General features: G+C 41.1%; 1 protein-coding gene across 1 annotated transcript in view; it reads left to right on the top strand.

Annotated features, from left to right (window-relative positions):
- Ac3 (adenylate cyclase 3) overlaps nucleotides 1-25,627 on the top strand; it is a 40,456-nt gene that overhangs the window by 8,728 nt on the left and 6,101 nt on the right. The window contains exons 2-6 of the mRNA XM_078190655.1: nucleotides 15,107-15,486; nucleotides 19,402-19,686; nucleotides 22,251-22,525; nucleotides 23,477-23,805; nucleotides 24,484-24,819. Of these exons, the coding sequence (XP_078046781.1) occupies nucleotides 15,107-15,486; nucleotides 19,402-19,686; nucleotides 22,251-22,525; nucleotides 23,477-23,805; nucleotides 24,484-24,819 (1,605 nt within the window). The remainder of the gene's footprint in view (nucleotides 1-15,106; nucleotides 15,487-19,401; nucleotides 19,687-22,250; nucleotides 22,526-23,476; nucleotides 23,806-24,483; nucleotides 24,820-25,627) is intronic.

Below are 25,627 nucleotides of genomic sequence, written 5' to 3'. Positions count from 1 at the left end.
AGAATGGTGTCGAACCCTTTGATACTATAATAACAGATGTTCAAGTTATTTATCGTATTATTCGTCGTATTATTTGTTATATAATTTGTCACATTATTTATCATGTCACTCGTCACATTATTAACCCCATCAAATTATGCATCGTTCAAAAAATCGAATTTATGTAAGCAGCACTATTTCTTCTTCCGTCAGCTGCAACAACCATTAAATTTATTTAAAGATAATCGAAAAACATTGTTCACGTAAATTACTGTTCGGCACGATGATTGCAAAAAAACGAGGGAGTTTCGGCTCTGAAATCGGCCCCGGCGCATCACGCAATTTAAAATTAATTGGATCAATTATGCCCGGCTCTAGCTCGATGGTGTATCATAAATAATACACTTGACCTACTTGTTCTTGGGAATAGGATTCAGAGAACGAGCGAGGTTGACTAAGGGGATGAATTACTCGCACGAGACGTCGGCCATTTCTTCCCGTAAAGTATGCTCGGTTTCCTAGCGTCTTCTCGCTTTTACGTGTTCCATGTCTCCTTCGGTTCTCGATATCGTTTCGAGTCGCATCCTAAAATTCCAGCGAACCGGTCCCCAGTATTTACGAAAAACTAAAGTTCAACAATAAACCTACCGGGATCCAAAAGCGACTAACAAAAATTGCAAAGAGATACGAGAGAGAATTTATTCTAATTTTTCTCAATTTTTATTATAACACGTGTCAGAGTAAAGAAATATAGTTAACAATTTTAATAACACCTTTACGACTTCAATAATTATGAAATAAATAATATGGAACCGTTTATTCGACCAGCGATGCTACGTTTAGTATTAAAAAAGAATTCGCGTCCTGGCTTCTGCTATTCACCACGCGCTATCGTACTTTCTACCGTCTCGCAGAGATTTCGAATGCAACAATCGCGAAATATCCAAGTGCCTGTCCGCCGTGCAACAAGTTAACGCGCGGCCTGATTAACTTCCCGGTCACGTAATTGCTCGGCCGAACGTCGGGGCGATCGTTCCCGCGATCGCGTGGCATCCGCCGCCTCGTTCGCCGATGACTTTCCGAGGAATAGAAATCGATAGTTTTCCGCGAAACAAGCCGCGCGCTGCCGCTCTTCATTCGATTTCGTTCGGGTGAACGGCTGTGTAAATAATAAATCGGGTACACGGTACCCGATTTGTTCCTACCATAATAATCGCGAGCCAACGATTTTACTCGAAGCGATCGACGTTGGGAGAACCGGCGGGGCCGCCGCGTTGCTTTAATTATGGTCGTTACCGTGATCGTTATCTGATATCTGTATTTCCGGAACACGAGAAAGATCTCGACGAAAATTCCGGGAACGTTCGTATGCAATTGCTGTTTGGTTTTACGGCTACTTTCACGAGATGTATATCGTAAACGTGCTGGGTATTAATTATTGGTGGACTGCGGATTTTAGAAATGCATGCTCGTGTTTAGAATGGGGGAAATATTGATAAAATTAGGCGAGATTGAAGAGATTAATTTGGAGATTTAATTAGAGTTATTACTAGATTGAGTATTTAGATATAATTAAATGAGAAAAGACATTTTTCACGATTAACTTAAATAATTTTTTATTTATATAAAAATATCGTTGTGTGGTTATTGCAGGAAACAGCGAATTCCTAAGCTGCTCCTGTTTCCTACAACAAATACAGAGAATTTATAAATTCCGCAAACAAATTATTTTACTTATTGCAAATTAGTTTACTTGTTACAAATTAGTTTACTTACAAATTACATTACTAGCTTACCTGACATATTTAATGCATAAATAAACCGAAAGAAAATCAAGCAAAATAAAATGGAAACAAAAATCAGAGAATTATAAAATACCAAACAATAAAATACCAAATATATTTATTTTTCTCCCAATAAAAAATTCTAAAATCTTTCTAGAGATACAATAATAGCCGAAAATAATTGAAAAATAATAAACGAAGAAGCAATCGAATAAAGTGGCAGTAGCAGTAACTAAAAATACCAGAAAGGTACCAAGAGTTAATAGGAGAATGAATTAAGGACGGAAACGCGGAATGCGAGCGAAGAAGACAACCGAATGCGACGTCTCTCTGTCGCAACCCCTTGATTAATGACGTTCCAAGAGGACCCGTCGGGCAATCTATTCCGCGGGAATTTTAACGAGCACGGCGGATCCCGCCGGCGCGTTTAAATAATTTCGAAATTCGGGACGCCGGCCTCGATGACGATCAGAGAGAGAGAGAGAGAGAGAGAGAGAGAGAGTTATCAGCCGGCGAGAAGTTTGACGAGGCCGAGGATTGATGACCGTGTCAGGAGGTTGCCCGGCTGCCATTTTGTTCCCGGAAGGGCCATCAATTCCGTCGGACCGGTGTGTGCGAATATACGTGCGCGCGGGCGTGAACACGGCGGGGGTGGGTGTTCAGCAACCCCTCGGAGGGCCGCGGAATTAAAACATCGGTGAAATACGAGCGGCCGTATCCCGACCATTCAGATCGCGGGGGTGTAGAGAGAAGGACACGGGGGAGCGCACAGAGGGCTCGTGGCCGGCGAGTTTTAAACTCGTTCCACGACGACCGCCTCGTCTCGCCCTCGCCCTCGTCGTGCCGACAATCCTGGCCACGGGGGTGGGGGTGGGGAGGGGTGCGATCAATTAACTGGGTCGCCGCTTAATTGCTCGAGCCATTCACGCCGGCTCCCGACCCCCCACTCTGGTTTATTAAAGTTGTATCGGGGTTCAGTATACTTCGCTGTGAACACGAGCCGCGGACCGAATTATTCAGAAGGATCGGACGATGCCTTGGAGAAAATTTCGAACGCCGGACGTTTCACGGGGCGAAGAGCTGTATACGTCGAGACGTAGTATTGTGCACCGATAGGATAGACGTATCGGTTGTGGCCAGCACATTGTTTTTGACTGTATGTAACGTTGTCAGTGCATTAAGAAATTTACGCATTTATTGTGAAAATTGATAACAGGAGAATTGGAGAATTGAGAAGAATTGTTACATTATTTTCAAGTGGAGAAACACATTGCTGTTCAATGTTCAAATTCGTTACATATCATGTATTCAATTCATGTTTTAAACAATTGTTCAAGAATATTTTTATTTCGCATTATGATTTGCTAGCTAATTAATTAGATTGCGGACTTTGTGTATTTACAAGAAGAATGAGTAGCTGGAACACAAAACACTGACACTATCGCAACGATTTTATAATTTTATTATATTGTTTGTAGTTTCTTAAAATTCTTCGAAACGGATGCACTAAATTTTTATATTGCAAAACGATTCATATTTTTTTCTTTGAGACTGGCTGAGAAATTTAAATTAGCGAATCTATTGTCTTTAGTGAACACGTACAAAACTAATGCTCTGAAACTATTTTTGCTACACCATAAACTATCCTCGCAACCCTTTCTCCATCAATTTGTAATAAAATTAGTCTGAGAGAAAATGTCATAATAATCACTGTCAAAACTGTCATAATGATTAACAATTTTCTTAATAGAACCTCCGTTTACTTTTATTTCTAGATTTGAATAGTAGAAAAATCTCTTTTAATTTTCTCTTTCGATTCTGTTTCAGAAAAAAATTTGTTTCGATTTAAACTGACTAAGTAATATTCATACGTGAAATGATGGTTTTCTGAGGTCATTTAAAGCATCATTTTCCTCGGCGCAAATGCAATTCGCGGCTTCGTTCGCATGTTATTAACGTGAACCAGTAACCAATGACAAGCGAGACCATCTGCTGCGCTGCGGTCGAGCCAATGAGCGGAGCCGAGCTTCGTTCGCTCGTTAACTCGGCCACATAACGCTAATCGTACTCCTCCCTCATTGGTCACTGTTTTTCGATAATAACTCGTGAACGAAGCCCCGTATTACATTTTCGCCAAGGAAAAATATATTTCAAACAACACAAAGAATTATATTCAAATATCCATATCTCTCATATCCAAATTGCAAGTAACATTTAAAACACCCTATATATAAAATCTTCATCGCGACTTCGTCGTGATCGTTACAGCGCAAGATGTTCCCGGATCCCGTGCTCGGCAAAATTCCCCATTTTCTGGCAGCTGTGTAAGAAACGCAGTTGGCCCGAACTTTCTCATTACGTTCGTTTTCCGGGATCCGGAATCGTCGAAGCTTCCTGCCCCCGTTCCCGTTCGAATTTGCGATGGTAATGGCCGCGACAGTTTTTTCATTCCCCCCCCCCCCCCCCCCCCATCAGAAGTCGATTAACGGAACCGTACCGTCGTCGTCGACGCAGTCGTCGCAGACGGCCGTGCCCGAAAATCCCAGAATCCGGGAACAGTTTCTTGGACGTGGCGCCACGTTCCGCGAATTTCCTCGCTTAATCATTAACTTTTCTTGCTCGTTTCCGCCTACACCCCCCTCTCTCTCTCTTCTCTCTCTCTCTCTCTCTCCGGGGAACCCCGTGGCGCCGTCGTCGCTGGTTTAATTACCGGCCGGATGCATCGGAACGACACCTGTATTGGCAGCGCTCGCTAATTAATGGGGAAACAGGCTGATTACAAGGGAGCACGCGTTCGACACGTCCGTGACGAACGAGCAGGTAATCTCGGGGCTGGTGAAATTGATTTGACGATACTTGCGATTTTTCAGTGGTGGGGTGTAGATATTGAAAAAATAAAAAAGATACAGTGTCTTCGGAGGCTATTATTGATGTTGGTGTGGTGAAAGCAACCCTTAATAAGTGGGTAAGATCAGATGTCTAGGAAATTATCAGATAAGGAATAATTTAACTGAAAAATGGTTGAAAGATTTTTTCTCAGGTTGTTTGGAAAATTAACCTGCATTTTTTTAATGACTCTCGTTAATATTGGCGTGGTGAGAAATAGCCTTAAAGGGAGGATAATAGATGTTATAATAGATGTAAAAATATAATTTATAGTTTATAAATGTTAGTTATAATAGGTCTAAAAAGCTTTCAAAAATCATTTGGAAAATAATCCTACATTTCCTAATATATTTCGTTTGTATCAACGTGCTGAAAACTAACCTTAACAAGCGTATAAGAAGAATTTTCAATCGAGTGATCCAGGAATGATTGTCAAGGGAATAATTCAATTAAAAAATATCCAAGAACCCATCTCAAATCATGTACAAAGTAAAGTTACATTTTTTAACAATTCTCATTGTCACCGCCGCGGTGAAAACCACCCTTAAATACAGGCTGATAGCTATTCTGGACCAAGTGTCCCAGAAATCGTCGTCCAGGGTGCAATTTAAATGAAGAAATGTTTAAGAAACTCGCGCTTCTGAAGCCACCAAGCGGACATAATAATTTTCGCCGGTCGTGGACATTGTGTCCAAGCAGTCCCTTGAGTGGGGCAGTCCCGGCGCGGGTCCCCCACGGCATCCGAGGGTGCATAGTTCGTCGATCGGGAGGCAGCACCGCGTGTTAGGTACGCGCGACACGTTCCATAGAAATGGCCGGAGCCCTCGATCCGGCGGAAACGCAGCGAATTGGAATATTCCCGGGCGCCCCGCCGGGATTCCGCGGATAGTCGATCGCATTTATATATTTTATTCCGCGGCGCTATTACCGCCATACGGTGTTGCGATATCCTTTACGAGACGGGAAGCCGATCCTTGGGGCTGCATATTGCGCCCCGCGGAAGCGAATTTCGGCGTTGGATTAACAATGCTCGAACTATCGGCGAAAGTCGGCGAAGATCCTCGATGGCGCGCGATGAACGTGCTGCAATAAAATGGCCGCCGGTGTTCAAGATGTCTAGCAGATCCTGCGAAAGCCGAATTTTCTGGAAGGCGATTGCACGGTTCGATTTTTTAGATTTCATTTGACTTATTAATCGCAATTTATTAATTCCAATTTATTAATTTCGATTTTTAAATTTCTATTTATTAATTTTGATTTATTAATTTTGAATTATTAACTTCGATTTATTAGTTTCGATTTATTAATTTAGATTTATTAATTTTCCTTTATTACTTTCAATTGACTAATTTCGATTTATTAATTCTGATTTATTAATTTCGATATATTAATTTCAATTGATTAATTTCAATTGATTAATTCCAATTTTTTTAATTTCAATTTATTAATCCCAACGTTCGAATTTCTCAACATCAATCTATCAATTTCAAAGGAGTTTACTACTTCGATGTATTAATATACACGAGTGACGCGGCCTAACCTAGAAACAACGTAACAATCTCAGCGCAACGATATTTAAAACAAAAGCTTGGACGATCTAAAAGCAAAAGCAAGAGTCTCGGATAATAAAACTGCCCGATAAAATCGCTGGCTGGTTCGAGCACAGAGGTTTCGCGAGGTCGCGGCGCGGCCGGGTCGGAATATTAAATCGAGGATCGAGACTAAGATGGCGGCCGGGAACGAGCTGATAGATGGTAATGGATTTACGGCGGGGAACTGACTTCGTTGGAATAATTGGATGCCGGGGTCCCGCGAAATAATTATAAATCCGCAATCTCGGGATGCAACAAGCGGCTGGGTTCCCACGGCAATCTCTCTCGGAGCGTCGTCGGCGTCGGCATCTCTCTTCTTTTTTAAAGAAATGTTTATTCAAGACTCGATACACTTTCTTGTTCTAACGGCTAGAAATAACGGGAGAAGAATAATTTATGGTTTGTATCTTACGTAGTAATTTAGGTTAGACTTTAATGATAGAGACGCGAAGAGATAGATTAATGTAATTGTTTAGAGTGTGTTAGTTTAGTATAACGTATTTACTAAAAATTTATTTCGTATAGCAAAATTTATTTAGCATAATATATTCAATACAATGTATTTAGTACAATATATTTAGTAAAATTTATTTAGTATAATGTATTTAGTAAAATTTATTTAGTATAATGTATTTAGTAAAATTTATTTAGTACAATATATTTAGTACAATATATTTAATACAATGTATTTAGTACAATATATTTAGTAAAATTTATTTAGTGTAATGTACTTAGTAAAATTTATTTAGTACAATATATTTAATACAATACATTTAGTACAATATATTTAATACAATATATTTAGTACAATACATTAATTACAATATATTCAGTACAATACATTTATTACAATATATTCAGTACCTGTAGCACATAATAGACAGAAGATACGGCATTCCACCTGAAGTGTCAGTCTTTGCGCTCCTTATGGGACCGACAAGGGTGGCAAAAGACCAGCATTAATCGGCGTCGGCATCGGCGTAGGCGTCGAGGTTCTCCATTAAAACTCGTTCCTCGTCGTCCGAATCGTCCGAGCAACGGTCTGCCACCACGGGCTGGAAAATTGTGCCGCGAAATGCAGTTTTCCACTCGAGACCCCGGCGAAAGTTCCAACTCGACTCGGGTATCTCGAGGACCGGCTAAAAAACAAAGGAATAATGAACGCGTCCCGCCGTGCGTTCTGCCAGTCGCGAGGCCGCGCACAGTGGAACGGAACACCTATTTTCTTGGACATTGTCGACCAATTGTCGTAATTTTGTACCACGGCTATATGAAATTTTTAATAAAAGATCGTAGGGTACGAATAAATATAATAAGCAGATAAATGAAAGGGAGAAGAGGGAATTAGAAGTAGAGAAATTAGCTGCTAATGGTTGCGATTAATAAAATATATGTAATATGTATATATCAGATGCAAATGTTATATACATTTATTCTATAAAATATTATATACATTTATTCTATAAAATATTATATCAACATATATTTTATAAAATATTATATAAATTTATTATACACATATATTATACGCGTATATCATACACATATAGTAGATTTATTTTATTAATCGCAGTTATTAACAGCTAAATTTTCTACCTCTCAAAACTTTATCATAGCAGATGTGGATTTAATTATTTCAGACCATGAATATTTTTGGGAAGAACTTAAAATCATTAACTAAGTTACTGTAGCATTGCATGTAATACGTTTTGATTTTATGAAGCTGCTAAATCCAGTAATGCCTCAAAGTACGTCGGTCGGGTCCTTTAAAAGCAACGACTGTCCCACATCCATTTCTGTAGCAGCTTTACAAATTTGTGGAACCGTTTGGTAGTCCACATAAATCCTCGAAGAATCTCGTAGATCCTTTTGGCCTTTCTGAAGATCCTCTAACGATATTTAAATCCGTATCGAACTCTTCGCTGATTGAAACATCGTCCGAGATCCTTGAAAAGCATCCAATTTCGGATCTTGTTTAGGATCTTTTTACTCCCTTTTTGATCCTTTCGGACCGTCTACAAATTCTCGGTTGTCTTTTATATCCTCCGAAGAGTCTTAAAAAATTTTCAAATTCTTTGCCACAGTGGAAAAATTCTGCGCGATCCCGGAAGATCGTTCGCCTGATTTTCTAGTCGATCGACGTTGTCCCCCGTCGTTCCAGGAACTATACTGAAACGCGATTCGATCAGAAATCGTTCGGGAATTTCCAACGGCAACCCAATTCCCACGACAGGTGTGCCCCGCGGCCGATAATTAACTCTTTGCACTCGAAGCGATATCAACTGTAAAAGTGAAATAATTTTCCTTGCTCATAGTATTTCTATTCTATGCAATAAAGTGCACTTTTATGCGTGCGATATTGATTCTTGCGACTCATAGCGACAGTTTCACTGCTCAACCATTCTTGAAATCTAAACTTTATTCTTACAAGAATTATTTTCGAACGAAAAGGATCATTTTAGTGGTGCTTCAAAGTCGCCACTCGAGTGCAAAGGGTTAACGCTAGTGCGTTGTCGGCGTCTCAAAGAACCTAGACGAAATTCGATTTCGCAGCGGCGACGCTGATCGAACGCGCCGCGCGGCGTCGAGTCTGCTCGCCTAATCGAAAATTGCATTGCGAACCGGTGAAGGGGTTCCCGTGGACCCGGGCGACTAACGAATTTTCCCAGGTGCAAAGAGAGTCGCGAAAGCGAAAGTTCGAGGCCTGCCACGTGGCTCTCTAGCGTTAGTGACACTCGAGTAGAGTTCGGTGAATGGTAGTTTAAAATAGAGAGAGAAAGAGGAACGGGAGAGGCACCGATAGAGCGCAAGAGATCGAGAGAGCGAGAGAGAGAGAGAGAGATGTTCAATGACGCGACGTCGTGGAGCCGCCTCCATGCATGACATCCGATCGGTTTTCAATGGCAGGTACGTTTCTTTGTCACTCATCCAGTTGGCGGAAAAGTGTGGGATCCCCGTTGATTAATGGATCAACCGTTCATCCCTTTAAATGGTAGGCATCATGGTCCAAATACTCGGCCCCCTTCGGTGGCAATTATTAACCCTTACGTGCTGGCAAGCGAATAAGAAAGCGGTGGCTAGCGGAACTTCAATGTCCACGATTATCCGCATGAGTTGGCGCGGCTGTACACCGAAGGGACGTCGCGAGCGATTTTATATTTCTCGGTGGAAGACGTGAGAAGAAGTGTTGCAGGCCGCCCACGCGGTGGTTTATTTAGTATATCGGAGGGACAATGCACTGGAAAGCTCGGGGAAATTAACTGGCGATTTGTGAATTACAAATTACGTGATGATACTATGATTCCTTTCACGCTGTGTTAACGCATTGTATGCGGGTCACGTACTAGTATGTTTTCTGACGATTGATACTTGACACTTATGATTGTTATTTATATATTTGTTTATATATATATACATCAATATAAAATACGAAAAGTTGGTTAACCCCTTGCACTATCGCTCCTTTCATACTGTGACGATTAGTACTTATTCATACTTAATAATTTTTCTAATAAAATCGGACAATTCCTTTTTCCTATATTGTCTTTATTTACCTTCGTTTCTATACTTCGATAACAGAGGAATTTATTTTTACTTTAACGTAGAAGAAATGAATAATATTCATATTTAGCAGAGCTTGCATAAAATCCTCACCACGAGTCCGACTCGTTATTATAGTGCAAGGGGTTAAAAAATTAAATAATTTTCGATCTATTGAGATTTAACTGAATAACTAAATTTACGCGGAAAACGCCCGTTCCGAGTACAATTCCGCTGCAAAATGTCCCCGCACGCAATCTGTTAATTAGCATTTGTTCGTCCTCAATATTTTCTTTAATAGGACCAAACAATTCGTATTTCTTATATCGTCTTTATTTATCTTCCACTCTGTGCTTCGATAACAAAATAATTAGATTTGATTTCGATTCGAAATGAATTAATAATATTCATAATTAGTAGGTCATGCGTGAAATCTTTGTCACGAGTCTGACTCGTTGTTATAGTGCAAAGGGTTAAAGGATAGTAATGGGTAAGGAGAGAATGAAAGAATCAGGTGAAGAGTTCGAACAGGAGGATACTTATTGTTGTCCTTTCTGTGTATAGTTAGCGTCAAAGAAGGTGAATTATAAATTAGATTAATAGTTCCTTTGCAAATAATAATTGAATCTTCATTCAATCAAGAAATCATTTAATCGAAAAACGTATAAATGTGTTTCACTTGTTCAAAGTTCTGCAATTTCAAAAATTGTATTCCAATTACCTTGTATTCCGATCACGTTGCATTTTAATTACTCTCGCGAATAAATTAATTTGTACTCGAATAAACTGGCGACGTAATTAAACGATATAATTAAATTACGCAATTGTACTGTAATAACGTATAAATAATATTGCATAATTATAACAACGCGCTTTAAAATTATCGTTGCTGTATATTCCGAGTAATTAATAGCTAACTTAAAAGAACAAGATATCTGACTTATTGTACCGTAAACTAGCGTCTTTAACATTAAAAGAAAAAATATACTTAAATCCTTCTTTAAAAAAAACACCGCCAGGGGTTGCCTGAAAAAAATTCTGCGGTCTAGCAATCGGCACGACCATCATCGCGGAAAATGAATTCGTTGTTCGCCTTCCCAAATAATCGCGATACCGGGGGTCGACCCGATAGAAAAGCTGTCGTTCCCCGCGGCTTTCAATCCGTCGTTTCCGTTTCGCCGCGACGCCGCGTCGTGAATTCGACGGACCGGGTCCAGCGAACGGGTCGGCAGGGAAAGCGGGGGTGGGTACGAAATAGAAAATAGAATCGGGGGTAGGGTGAAACGGCGGCGAGTGCCGTGTCAACCGTGAAACAAGCGACGTCCCGCGTCGCCGCGAAACGGACGGCGTCCCTCCGATTCTCGTTTTCCATATTTCACGGGGAATTCCGCGTCGGGCCTCGCGGTGCCCCGCCAAACACACCGGCACACACGCGCGTTCTATAGCCTGTCCATTCACCGCGGCGATCGCTTTTGTGCCTCGGGCCTCTCCCGCCCCCGGCCGGCCACAGAGGAAACAATAGGCGGATTCGTAATTGAACTTCGTCTCTTCCCGCGCCGAAGAATTAACGCGCTGAATTCTTGCTTCGATTCGACGATAACATCGATCGGGCACCGTTCTCCGGGGAAACTCGGCGAATTTTCAACGCTCGCTCGCGATCGCGAGTCGATTTAATGGGTTCATTATTTGATTCGACCTTTATCGGCCGCGAATTTAATTCTCGATCCGCCCGTTTCTGATTCTCCGCGGGCTCGCGCAGCGAAAGCGAATAAACGTCGCGAACAGGGGACGATAAATTGGTTCGATGATTTTATTGTCTCGATGAAAATTAATTGCGGGGCAGTTCATTTACTTCTCGGGTATATAAAATCATTTCTTGATTTATTTCCAGGTATTATATGTTTATTATACGAAAGAATGAAAATGAATTATATTATTATAATTAAGTCCTTTAATAGGTATTATATATCTATTATATATTTATTATATAAAAGAGTGAAAATGTAATATATTACTACAATTAAGTGGCTGCGCTGTTACATTAACGTTTATTTTAATAGGCACAGTCCTTTAATAGGTATTATATATATTTATTATATAAAAGAGTGAAAATGAAATCTATTGTATATGAAAGTGTGAAATCTATTATATATAATTAAGTGGTCGCGTGGTTACCTTAACGTTTATTTTAATAGGCGTAATAATCTGATAGGTATAATCTAATAGATAGAGAGAAAAAATATTAGAGAATTGTCCATAATACTATAGTACCAGAAATAGAAGTACAATAAGAAATAGTACAGTAAGTATAGAAATATTATATAACAATAATAATAATTATTATAATAATAATAATAATAGTAGAAATAGTACAGTAAGTATAGAAATATTATATAACAATAATAATAATAATAGTAGAAATAGTAACAGTAGAAATAGAAATAATCTGTTCACAATAGAAGTACTATAGAACCACGATGAATTGTCTTCGTTCGAAGTCAGCTTCGACCTTTGTCGTACGAACGTCACCGCTAACGCAAAATTATACTTCAGAACGTCTGACGTCCGTCGGTGGTTAAATAATTCACGCGCGCTCTTTAGGGGTGTCTTAAAGAACCGAACACGGCTGAAATCGGCACATTCAACCGCGACGAATTAATCGAACAAATTCGTGGCATCGAAGGGTTCCTTCGACGAGCAAACCTGACAATCGCAATGCATCGCGACTGGGTTTTTTCGATTTTCGAGCGCAGGCATCGGCTGGCGCGACTCGCCGGCAGAGCCGAACTCGGCTGCTTCTGGAACAGGAAGGGGCTTATCGATCCCTGTGTGCCGGCTTCCACGGAAATTTAGCGACGCTTTTATCATTTTCTCTCCGATGCTCGGCAGCGTCCAAGGGCTACGCGGCTATCGACAGACGACGGCGGCGACGGCGGCGTTAATTTCGCGGGGATCCGTCGCGACGCGACGCGAAACGCTCCGCACGAAAACGCTGGGAAAGTTTCTGGGTCAAGGGAGCGAGTAAACACTCGAGAGACACGCGATCGGCGTAATGCTTTTTCACGCGAATTTCATTTACTTTGAACTGCGCCGGGGAGACGGCTTTGTTCCCGCACCTGCCGCCGCTTTCCCCCCTCCCCCCTCCGTTGTTTTAAGCAATCGTTACCCAGCCATTGTTCGAATTTTCCGCGCGACAGAAATCGCCGCCGAACAATACCTTTGAACCTCCGCTGTGTCCCGATTATCATCTTTGGCTTGCCGCGGCGATTCCCGGCGATGGACAAAAGTCAGAGAAAACTGACGCTGAAAATTCGTGGTTTGTAATCGGTTGAAACGAGGATGCCGGAGATCTGAATACTATCGGTTTTACGGCGAGTTGACTCGTTCATCGTCGAACACGATAGCAGAAACTGGGTTTTTATATTTTTGTTAAATATATATCGTTCGTAGAATGTTCGTACGATTGATTTGATCTTCGCGAGTTACGTTCAGCGTGATACGAATTTTTACATTGAATAACTTCTCTGTGATAAAAATAATAATAATTCTCTCAAAGTGGAGAGAAATTTCATTAAATATAAAATATTAACGACCAGTCATTCGGTAGTAAATATTTCTGTTATTGTAGCATAATTGATACTAACATTTTCATGTTTTACCTAATGACGATATTTATTTTATTTTTATTTTATTTATTTTATTGATCGCAAAGGGTATTTAATATTTAGTAACCCCGGGTATTCTTTGTAAACCCGGGGGAACGTTAATTGATAAATAAATATTTGAAAAGTTCGACAGAGGAATTTATAAGCTACCAATCAGTAAAGTGATTAAAATATTCCTAATTACACAGATTTATCTTCTTAAATCTATTCACATTTATTATACTTAGTTCGATTGACATTAACAGGCGTATCTCGTTATCGAATTAGAGCAGCGATTTGTAAAACAGAGTCTGAAACCCTCCATTTTCTCGGATTTGATTGCGTCACATTGAACCGAGCACGAGAGACTGGATATAATGCTCTATCTAATGCGGCACTTTGAATCGGATTAAGTAAAAAAATTGCAGGACGGTCGGTAGTAACGGTGAAGGGAGAAACCTTCAGTTTCAGTCAGCCCAGTAACCTTCCAGGAAACGGCGAAACGATAATGGAACGTGGGAGTGAGATTATTCAACGGGAATTCGATTCGCGGCTCGCGCGTTCCCCTGTTTTACGCCGAGCCACGTATATTATTTCTCGCCGTCGCTCTCAAAACGGTGTCGTTTTATTGAGCGTATCCGGCGCACAGTTCCTTAGCTTTCCAATGGTAAGGGATTTCTTTTATTCACGAGTGGACCGCCGATTTTATGCATTTATGGTAAAAATGGATCGGCGGAATAGAGGGCGGAGAAGACGATATCGGAAAACTGTAAGAACGTTGTTACATTGTTTTCACTTTGTTCAGACGATCGAAGGAGGAAACGCGATCCCGTTTGATTCTTCTCTTTTTGTCTTTTTTTCTTTGTAATTGACGGAGACATTTTTTTATTCCGCAACGATGATCCACGGTTTATTCGCGAGCGTCTCGTTTGCATCGGATCGCGTGCTCGCGAATTATTAACCTGCGCGGTATCCTCTTCTGATTCATCCGCGTCCGCGATTACAGACAGTCCATAAAATTATCGATTCCCCTTTTCTCCTTCCTCGCCGCCTCTGCGACTTCCTTCCGCGATTATTCGCAAGCCGACTCGCCGAATGGACTCGACGTTAAATGCGATAGGTTATGTTCCATCGACGGAAATTGCTGCGTTTAAAATATAGAGGAATCGGTGACAAAATTTTAACGAAACATATACATTCTCTTGGTTAAGATCCGAGGTCAATAGAAAGCAATCTAGGCTCAACAAAGATGGCGACCGAGGTTCTCAAAATATTCATCGAGAAATAATAATAAATATAAAATTAATTCATCTCACGCTCGATCTAAGGAATAAAAATAGCCAGCTATTATTTTAACCCTTTACATTTGAATCTCTTTGAACTCTGTAATAATTTAGGCAATCTTTTTAATCGACGCGACGCGTTTCTGCTTTTTAACAATTTATTAAATAATCTGGAAATTTTTCCAAAAATGTCACAACGATTTTTAGCCCACAAAAGCTACTCCCTTAATAAGAAAAAATATTCCAAGTCTAACAAAGATGGCCGCAATTTCCAGAAGCCTTAAAATCGTCAAAAATATACTATAGATACTGGTACACAATATAGCTCATAGAAAGCTAGTAAAAATTAACGAAGGCGTATTTAATCCATTGGAATATTTTCCGAAATGTTTCGCCAGGTCCTGACGGTGACGTTGTCGCTCGGCGCTATGTTGCTGGGCGTTTCCAGCTACTCTTTGACGGAGTTCCAGCAACGCCGAGCGTTCCTCGAGACGAGACAGAGCCTGGAGGTGCAGCTGGTGATCGAGGAGCAAAGCGCCGAGCAGGAGAGGCTGCTCCTCAGCGTTCTTCCCGAGCACGTCGCCGTGAAAATGCGGCAGGACCTCGGCGCCGCGATGGACACCCAGTTCAAAAAGATCTACATGTCCAGGCACGAGAACGTGTCGATCCTTTACGCGGACATCGTCGGTTTCACGGCGATCTCGTCGACGTATAGCGCCAGCGAGCTCGTCAAGATACTGAACGAGCTGTTCGCGAGGTTCGATCAACTCAGCGAAAGGTAACGACAGTAACCGTTTCTTCGTTAAATGGTAAACAATCGTCCTATATCTGTCGCCGTAAAGAGACATTTTAGAATTTTTAAAATAGAATTTTTATGTGATATATTGCCCTCATCGATTATCATAGCTTTGATATTAATGTCTTGGGTCAAATTAAATTTTCCTATAAATACATAGAATCTGTGGGATATTTATAATAGATTATTAATTGGTCTACAAACTGGATAGATTAGAAAATGACTGAATTTATTATCGATTACGCTGGACACGAGTCAAATAGAAATTTCGTTCCACCCTTGAATAATTTCAATGAAATATCTTCGCTCTTTTAACCTTTTAGATACGGCAGGATTTTGCGCAAATAAAGTTTTTCGTAACTAAATTACGATTTTCTCTTAATATATATTTTTTCCGGATATCTATATATAGTACTAATAACATATATTCTTTTCTTAATATATTGTATTTACACACTTTCACTTTAATTGTTTGCTTTAATAAATAATAAAACAATTGAGTAAAGCACGAGCCATTCGCGAAAGCCACTATAGTGGCGCGTAGTATCTAAAAGGTTAAGTGTCTTCTAAAGTCTCTATCTTCTCCAAGCTTGTTGCAATTTTTGCCACGTTCGTCGCAGAATATTTCAGGATCGTAGCACACTCCCAAATCGAAGCTAATTCATTCCGAGTCACGTGCAAGGGAAGAAGAATCGTCTCGGTTCTCGGAAGGGCAGCGAAAGCGTGTAATTTCCTGCAGATTCTCCGCGCGCGGATCGGGTACGTCCAGGAAACATTCGACGACCAGGACCGTTTCCACGGGGCGCAATTAGGGTCTCGTCTGTTCGGACGGTAAAGGGCGCAACGACAGCACTTTGTCCACGGGCGTATCGATTCCCGGAGACGGCCGTGAAGGGCTCGCGTAACGAGACCGAGAAAAGGACCTCGCCGGGATCTACCGATAAAGTCAATTTCGCGGCCGGCGATCCGAGGATGCTCATTGTGCGACGATAAACCGGAGGATCGCGGGACGGATTCGATTCGAGTCGGTCGAGCGGACTGTAAACGAGCCAATTCTTCGTCCGCCGATGCCTCCGCGCGGCGATCGATCGATCCTATTCCTCGCTCTGCTCCGCTTTCGGTTGCGATTTTTATGTCCAAGTTCCGCCGGCTGGCACCACTTTTATGTACAACGTGGTCGCGGATCGTTCCCAACAATTGCACGATTCGCGAATTTCCGTGCAAATTGTTCTAAAACATTGGAACAAATTATAGAAGTTTTATAGAAACGGTACGAGTTTTATTGACATTCTATAGGCGCTCTATGAATTGTGCGAGCGTTACTGAAATTATAAATGCTCTTTTGTGAAGAGTTATGTGGATTTTGTGAGGTCTATTTGAATACTAAATGTTCTCAAACACAGATTAATATAGACTGTGTAAGATTTACTTATATTGTAAATATTCTATTACAACAACTCATATAAATTGTCGAAGATTTATCTGGACTGTATATGTTCTTTTATAAAGAATTATATGAATTCTGTAAGGTTTATTTATATTGTAAATATTCTATTAGAAGAATTCGTATAAATTGTGAAAGATTTTTCTAAACTATAAATATTCTTTTATAAAGATTTATATGAATTCTGTGAGGTCTATTTAAAGCCTAAATATTCTCAAACAAAAATTGATATAAACTGTGTAAGATTTATTTACATTGCAAATATTCTATTAGAACAACTCATATAAATTGTGAAAGATTTTTCTAAACTATAAATATTCTTTTATAAAGATTTATATAAATTCTGCGAGGTTTACTTAAACCTAAAATATTCTCAAATAAAAATTTATAGAAAATGTGCATAAGGTCTATCTAATAAATAAATGACTTCTTACAAAAATTTATATAAATTCTGCAAGGTTTACCTAAACTATAAATATTCTTTTACAAAAGTTAATAAATCAAATTACACTATTAACTAGAAACTAAAGAGTTCTTTCAAAGAGAGCCACTGGAAATTCGTAGCAGATAGATCACATTCAAATGAAAAATATTCGACAAATATTTCTGACACGATTTTTCTAAAAATAAAAAATATTGGACAACTTCTGTTACGATTTCTCTAAAGAGAACTAAAAAAGCTCGTCAACGAACAGGTTGATCGAGGCTTTGATTCAGAGAGGTCGAAATACGTATAAGACGAGACAACGCCGGCGTCGCGTTCGCGACTAAAATAAAAGTCTCGGCGGCGGACGCCAGCTTCGCTGTCGCGAGCGCGAGAGCGTCGGTTCCGAGGTAAATAATTAGCTCTTTGTCAGTCGTTGTGGAAACGCGAATGGCGAATGGCGAATGAAAAGCGTACGATGGCAGGGGCGTTCTTTGTGCTCGCCTTGCAGTCCAGCTTTTCATTTGGTTCGGTTGACGGAAGGTTTGATTGAACGTTAGGAAAAGGGAGAGCACGGCAAGCAGATCCGGAGTAATCGAGGCGAAACGGATTAGGCCGTCTTTGTTTCCTTGCCTGTAATAAAATTGTCGCCGCTACGCCCCGTTTCCAGGCGATGATTTCAATCAGAGGCGGGCACACAGTAGCGTAGTCAATGATACGGCAGCCTTGTCCTTATTCCACTGGAAAAAAGCTCGCCGAGAGAGAGAGGGAGAGAGTGCGCGCGCGCGAGTTAGAGAGAGAGAGAGAGAGAGAGAGCAAGCCGGAGCCTCTGCCCCGCCGATGGTTATTAAATGAAATATTTCTTTGATATATCCTCTTTGACGCCCGCCGTGGATTCTCGCTCTGAATATGAGGTCGTTCTATAAATAATTACGTTAGACGCGCATAAATACGCGGGAACGAGCGATAAGGTTTTTCGAAACGGCGCATACTTGCGCTGAACCTTGCCCTTTATCCGCTTCTAATTAAAACGTCTACGTATTTATAGCATCGGTTCTATTTTGTATGAGCCCTTAGCGCGCGCGAGAAAAAACCTTGTGCCGGCAAATAAAATATAACAAGCGAGTGGAGCCGGACGAGACAACGTCGCGGGGATCGCGACGGCGAATTGTCCGATCCGATTTATCCGGGCACCGTACTTTCTCTCGACCGATTCTCTAATAATACGCGCCGTGCGCGCGACACCGATTCGAGAGAAGAATTCGATCTTTTATCAAGCAGTGAAATTGACCCGAGCGCGGCGCGACATAGCCGAAAAACCATGGCCGCTGACATTTAGATTATGACACAGCCGTTCGGTAATCGTTAATGCTATAATTAGGCACCGATCCTCCTTTTTTTCGAGTGCACTTCCTCGTTTTAGTGAACTCGGGCGAGTGTCTAGCGCACCCTCGTAGGGCTCGATAATTTGCTTCTATTTTGAATCGAGTGTTTTACCCTCGGACCACGGGCGTTCCGTTATCTGCGATGTCAAATGTGACGCGAGAGTGATGTTATTTTAAAACTTTATTATACGTAATACGTAGTAATAAAATATTATAATATATAGCCGATCATTTGTCGCCGACAGAAAATGAAAACATTCGAAATGTTACTCAATTTTTAAAGAAAGGTACGTCAGATATGTTAGACTCAGTTGAACATCCAAACAATTATTTCTCAAAAACTAGAAGAACTGTCGCGACCAAAAAATTCGAGAATATAATTTGAACATTCTAAAACATTTGCTCCTTTGTTAGAAGTCGATATCTTGCTTGATAATATTATTTTTTAAAAAAGAAAACGTGGGTCATTCTGCCCCAGCGTGACAGCGCAGGGTTAAATAAATTCAGCTAGGTTTTTCACAGTGAGGATACCAAAAGAAATGAAATTTCTATTTATACTGTCCATTGATTCTCTCACAGATTTTACGGATCTTTTTAATGGTGATATTTTTCAGGTGATTAATAATAAAGCGATTATCTTCCAGGTACGAACAGCTGCGAATTAAGATCTTGGGCGACTGTTACTATTGCATAAGTGGAGCGCCGGTCGAGAGGCCCGACCATGCCGTGCTCTGCGTGTACATGGGGCTTTCCATGGTGGATGCCATTAAGTACGTCCAGCAAACGACTAAAAGCCCCGTGGACATGAGGGTGGGCATTCACACCGGCGCAGTGCTGGCTGGCGTTCTTGGTCAGAGACAGTGGCAATTCGACGTCTACAGCAAGGACGTCGAACTGGCGAACAAGATGGAGAGCAGCGGAATGGCGGGGTGAGTTGGCAATAACAAATCTATTTAGAAAAATCTCCGGCTTCGATTATTCGACTTTTATTCGTTGCGATAAAAGTTCTTGTTTCGTGCGATAACGTTAAGTAATTGACGGTAGGTTTACGATTGTAATTAGAATTGAAACAAATTAATTAATTATATTCTATAATTATATTCTACTATATATATAACTACTAATATATCTAAATATATATTTTGTTATATATCTAAATATATGTATATCTATTTATTTCTAATTTGTTATTCGAAATGAATGTTATAGTAAAAGTCGTTAATATTTCGAATAAATATATCCTTGTTGCATTAATAAAATAATATAAAGTGACCGTCATTGTCGCACCGTAAATCTAGCGTTAATATCCATTTTAGACTGAAATTAATTTTGTTAATTATACCGCCATTTATTCTATCAAAATAGAAAACCAATTTAATAAAAATTACAAATAATTAACAGAAATTTCAAAGTAATGATTTCCAAACAATTTCAATTACTTATTAACAAACGTTCGCGAAAATTGATTCCACGTGAGATCCATAAAAATAAAATTCTTGTACGAATAATTGCTAAATTATGATAATCAGATCAAAATCGCTTCGAAGTGGGGCGACTAATAATTCGTCGTCGAAGGCTGTGAACTCGATGAGCGATGATAGGACATGTGAGACGAGTAAAAACGAGGGAATAGAATAGTCCGCCGGTCGGCGACGTTTCGCAAGCGTGGAAAAAGGTGCAGGTTACCTTAATGAATGGCGACCGAGAGCGCCAGCCTCGTTCCCGAGGTTCGAATGTTCTATAAACGCGCGAAACCGGTTCGACCCGTGTGAAAATAGTAAATCGGGCGACAGGCGGCCGGTTAATTTTAGCATAGTTACACCGTATCGAGGATACGTCTGCTGTTATAGTTAACAGATAGAAGCCGTTATTAAATGAACAGTGTAGGAAGCGTGTATTTAAAGCTCGAATTCAATATTTTTACTCCGCGCGCGCTCCAGAGGGTAATCTCTCCGGCGACGCGAGGGTGTAAAAGGGGAGGGGGGCGTGGGGGAGGGAGCGTGGGGGCGAGGAGCTTTCCATTATTACCGAGCAAATAAGAACGGTGGCCCGGTCCGACTCCGCGTTATCTCCGCCTCGCATGCCACGATCCCGAAATCGAAAAACCCCGTCGCGAAATCGTCCGACTGCGACTCGTTTCCCCCCCTCTCTTTCGCCGCATCCGGCAAATAATTATCAATTAATTCGCCTTGTCGAGCAGAATAATAAAGGACAGAGTGACCGACAAAAATATAGAACGCGTGTTTTACTGTTCCTCGAGGGGCTGCGGCTTTTTAATCGTCGACGTCAACGATATACCGCGAGAAACATTAATTATTGGAAAAATTGCTCGCCGGAAAGAAAACAAGCTTTTGTATTTTTTTGGCGAGCGCCGGGAAACTTGCTCGACTGAAGGATGAAAAATTAGCGAAACGGTCGGATAAGCTGGGACAATTCTTGTTACGCGAATCGCTGCTGGTTTTAATCGGCGATTCAACTTTTTGGAAAATGGCGACGGTGATCGGAAAATGATCGACTGCTTTATCTTCGAGAAGGGTAACGGCTGATAAGGAGCGACGTATCGAAAGGACTGATGCGAATTCGATGCGTCCTTGATCCTCGCACACGATGGAGTAGATTCTTTTCATTGAAAAATATTAATTATCACAGACTCGACAGTAACAAAGGCATTGTTATATTAGGTACCAAATGATATTACACTCGTATATAAATGAAATTTTTAAATTTATCTTTATTTCGATGCAGAAGAAATTAATAATGTTAATATTTAGCTGATCTTGCATCTGTATCTGACTCGTTAGTATAGTGCAAGGGGCTAATCAATTCGGGAACAATATTCATCGATTTGAACATGTATTTGCTTATTTGTTTGCTAAACAAATTTGTTGCACAAATAGTGGATTTATAAAAATATGATTTGTCACTGGACTCTCGGTTCTCGTGCAATGCAAACGTTTCGTTTTTTAATATTTTTAATGGATTAGGAATAAAATATTGACATCTAGAAATACTTCTAATATTTCTAGTATTTTAAAATAAATTTATATAATTTTGCTATAAATTCATAAAATCCTCGATCTATTTATCGCGCTTCAGTACCACTGATTTTGAAAGAAAATAGTGTAAATGGTCTAAACAGGGTTGTTCATTTAAAAATAAAGCTTCGGTAAAATAAAGCAAGATTGGCTAGCTAAAATTAGGGAATCGAAATGAAATTCCAAGCTTCGATACGGAAGCATTAAATAATTAATTCGCATTCCATGCTTGCGTAAACAACTAATTAATAACATTTACTAATAATTAATTCTATTCGATTATTTTTAAACGAGGAATTCGTCCGAATTTGATCGCCATCTAAATTCTATCACCGTTCGAATTTGATCGCCATCCGAATCCCTCGCTCCTCGCAAAATGGCGTCCGGCGACCGGAGCGAGGGGTCCGGCAAACAAAATGGCCGGCTCGCAAATAACCCAGCTGTATAAATACTCGAAGGAGAGTGCACATCTCGAACGCGACGCTCAGCTTCTTGAACGGGGAGTTCGAGGTCGAGCCGGCCCACGGCGAGGACAGGGAGGAGGCGTTGCAGAAAGCCGGGATCGTCACCTACTTCATCGTCAGGGCATTGAAACCGTTCAAACCTGCCGTCACCAAGAGCCTCGCGTCCTTGACGGACGCGGAAGACGCTAGGAAATCGATGGACTCCAGGAACAACAAGGAGGACTCCGAGGAGTTCAGGCAGAGGCTGCGCAATGAGCTCGATAGCAAAGGTACACTCGACTATTTACCTGGAGGGCCAAGATCCTATTTAGATCGGAAAAATTACTCGACTAAATTGTTTTTAGTTTAAACATTTCTGAATGACAGGGGAGATAATCCTTTATAATTTGGTTGGTAGCAAAGTTAGAATATATATTTGGGAAGGTGTAAAATCTCTTTGACGTAGAAAAATGGTTAGAGGGTTTAATTGTAATAATTTTAAAAAGTTAGATTGTCCATTGTAAAAATTTCTAAATGATACCCTTCGTAGTTTGCTAGGTAACAAAAGTACCCTGACGGTAACAGGTATAAAATTAATGTGGAATAATAATATTAATATGGAACAATGATATTAATATGGAACAATAATATTAACATGGAACAATAATATTAATATGGAAGAGTGTCGATCCCCTTTCGTTTGGAAAAATTGTTCAAACAACTATCTTGAGCTAGATTATTTTCATTGTGAAAATTCCTAAATGATAAGGGAAGAAGTAGCCATTGAAGTTTGCTAGATAGCAAAGGTACCATAATATAGTATCAATTAGACTTTTTACCTGAAATAATATAGATTCTTTCCATTAAAAAATATTAAGTATCACAGACTCGACGGTAATAAAGACATTGTTATACCATTTATCAAATAATCTTACACTTTTGCCAGCTACGATATATATTTAAAAAACAATGTATCACCATGCATCTACAGAAGCTATTATACTACTCGTTCATAATCGCAAACCTGTCCGTGACATGAAAACTATCGAACAATCCGCGCGAACAGAGCGTGTACAGCTCGACATAGAAACGTCCCGAGCCACCGGCCAATAAAGAACACCTGTGTCAGGTGAAGGAAGTGTCAGACCACTTGGGGGGCCATATCGTCCCCAATGTCAACGGGTTGCCAGCCTCTTTACGGCTGATAGATCTAATTAACGAAGCTAATTGGGTTCGCATAGGAGGCGGAGCAGACCTGAAGGGGCACACTCATTGGCTGACGCTGAGGTTCAAGAACAAGAAAGTGGAGGAAGACTTCCACCACGCCGAGGAAGCCTTCTCACCCTTGTCTCTTATCGGCGGCCCGTTGGCGATGATCTGTGCCGCTCCGGTTTGGAGGTTTCAGCCCTGGGGACCGTTCACGTGGGGCGGCCTGGGGGTGGTCGTTCTCTTCGGTGTCGTGCTGGCAGGTGCCACCTGTTTGGGCGGGGCTGTCAAGGCCATGTGGCTCAGAACGGCCCTGGCGTTGCTGATGACGTTCTCTCTCGGGGTGTTCTTGCTGCTGGACATGGTAAGCCATCGGATTGTAACCACCGTTGGTATTAGACGTCGATCGCTTTCATCGAATTCAAAAGTTGATCCTACCCAGATCCCCGTGACACAATTCCTAAATCGAATTTTTCGATTTTCAAACAAGCTATACAAATCGAATCGGTGTTTAGAATTACGTTCCACGGGTTGAAGTCAAAAGCTAATAATAGTAATATTGTTAACACGTTCCGTGCCACGTGTACCATCGATGGTACGTGCTTGCATATTTAAATCTGGAAATATAGAATTAATTTCCACCAAAAGAATGTAATGAATTTAATAGAATGATTTGAAAACAAATGACTATAGAACGTGTTAATTATATTGTTGGGTTTGCTGCAAGAATTTCGACTTCTCCCTAAGGAAAACCGAGATTACTTTTACAGCAACGCTGTACAATTAGAACGATCACGTGTCCCAGATTAATTCTGATAACCGAAGCTCCGCTGTCGGACCCAGCCTCGAGGTTATCGTTGAAACCAATTCCTGGGATTAATTTTTCAATTAAGTTCCAAGGGTGAATTCATCCTTTAAGCCAGCTCTACCTTCTAAAGTCAGAGCCAACCTTCCGGGGATGGAAGCCCGACGCCGTGACGATGAAACCAAACTTCGGGCGTGTCTAAACAGACTAAAAGCCTGATAAACTATTCATTCGCAGAGCAACTGTGTGGTGATCCAGGAGCCGATCCCCGTGCTGAACGCATCTGTGACCCCGTCGCCTAGGTGCCCGTACCCATCCTACTACTCCTACATCGGCGTTCTCACCCTGGTAGCGATCTCGATGCCGACCTACATCTGCTACCTCGGCAAGGCGACCCTGATGTACGGCATCGCGGGCTTCCAGTGCTTCATCAACATCTGGCTACTCGGCCCGCGGTTGGACTGGGAGGACCATGCATCCTCGCCCCTCGACCCGACCACCTACCCCTCGAAATGTTGCCTCTCGACGACGCTGCTCATCATAGCCACTGCGCTGGTCATCGTGGCGAGATATGTGAGTAATTAGATCGTTCGAGTTATCCTCTGCCCGCATACCTCGCCCGATAAATCAACGTGCCTCGCGAACCCATTGTACGATTATGGGAACGACCCGCGGTAACGGCGTTTCGGAATTCGATTGCCGAGGGGTTGAAATTTCTTGGTTCCCGAATCTCCAATTACGTTCTTTAAATAAATTGCAAACGAGGGGTGGAGATTCGTGATTATTTAGCAGAAATTGTTTCTGCAGCTCTATTTCCAAAGAATTGGTGGTCCTTAATTCGAAACATAACCTTAAATCGAGAATAAATATTTTCCATTTTCGTCTTCAATCCACGATTTCGTTCGATTATTAATAATGAAGGGGGAATTAAAAGACTTAGAGTCGATAGATCTTTGCAATTGTTAATTGCTAATTGTCAATCGTTGGTGGCCCCAGCAATTTATAAATTGTAAAAAATCGTCGCCGGCGAAGAGTAGTCGGAAGCGATTTCACCATAACAGATCGATTGCCAATTAAAACGCTGGGACGTGGAAACCGCGGCTCGAGGTACCAAGAACGGAAATAAAAGCATAGCGAGAGGGGTCGTCGGAGGAGTATCCACCCCCCGGATTGCGAAGAGAAATGAATAATCGATCTCCATGGCACGGAGCCGGCCGACAAATTCATCAGAGTCGAGGACGTGCTCGTCCCGAGGCTCGAGGGTCCATTCTTCATCCCCGAAACGCTTCAAACCTGTCCGTCAACATTTTATTCATCGAGAGGGCAGTGTACACTCGCTCGCTACAACTTCCACGAATTAAATCGAAGCGGAATCCCACCG

Source organism: Augochlora pura, chromosome 9, assembly GCF_028453695.1.
Source record: "Augochlora pura isolate Apur16 chromosome 9, APUR_v2.2.1, whole genome shotgun sequence".
Lineage (NCBI taxonomy): Eukaryota > Metazoa > Arthropoda > Insecta > Hymenoptera > Halictidae > Augochlora > Augochlora pura.
This window is presented reverse-complemented; position numbering and strand designations above follow the sequence as displayed.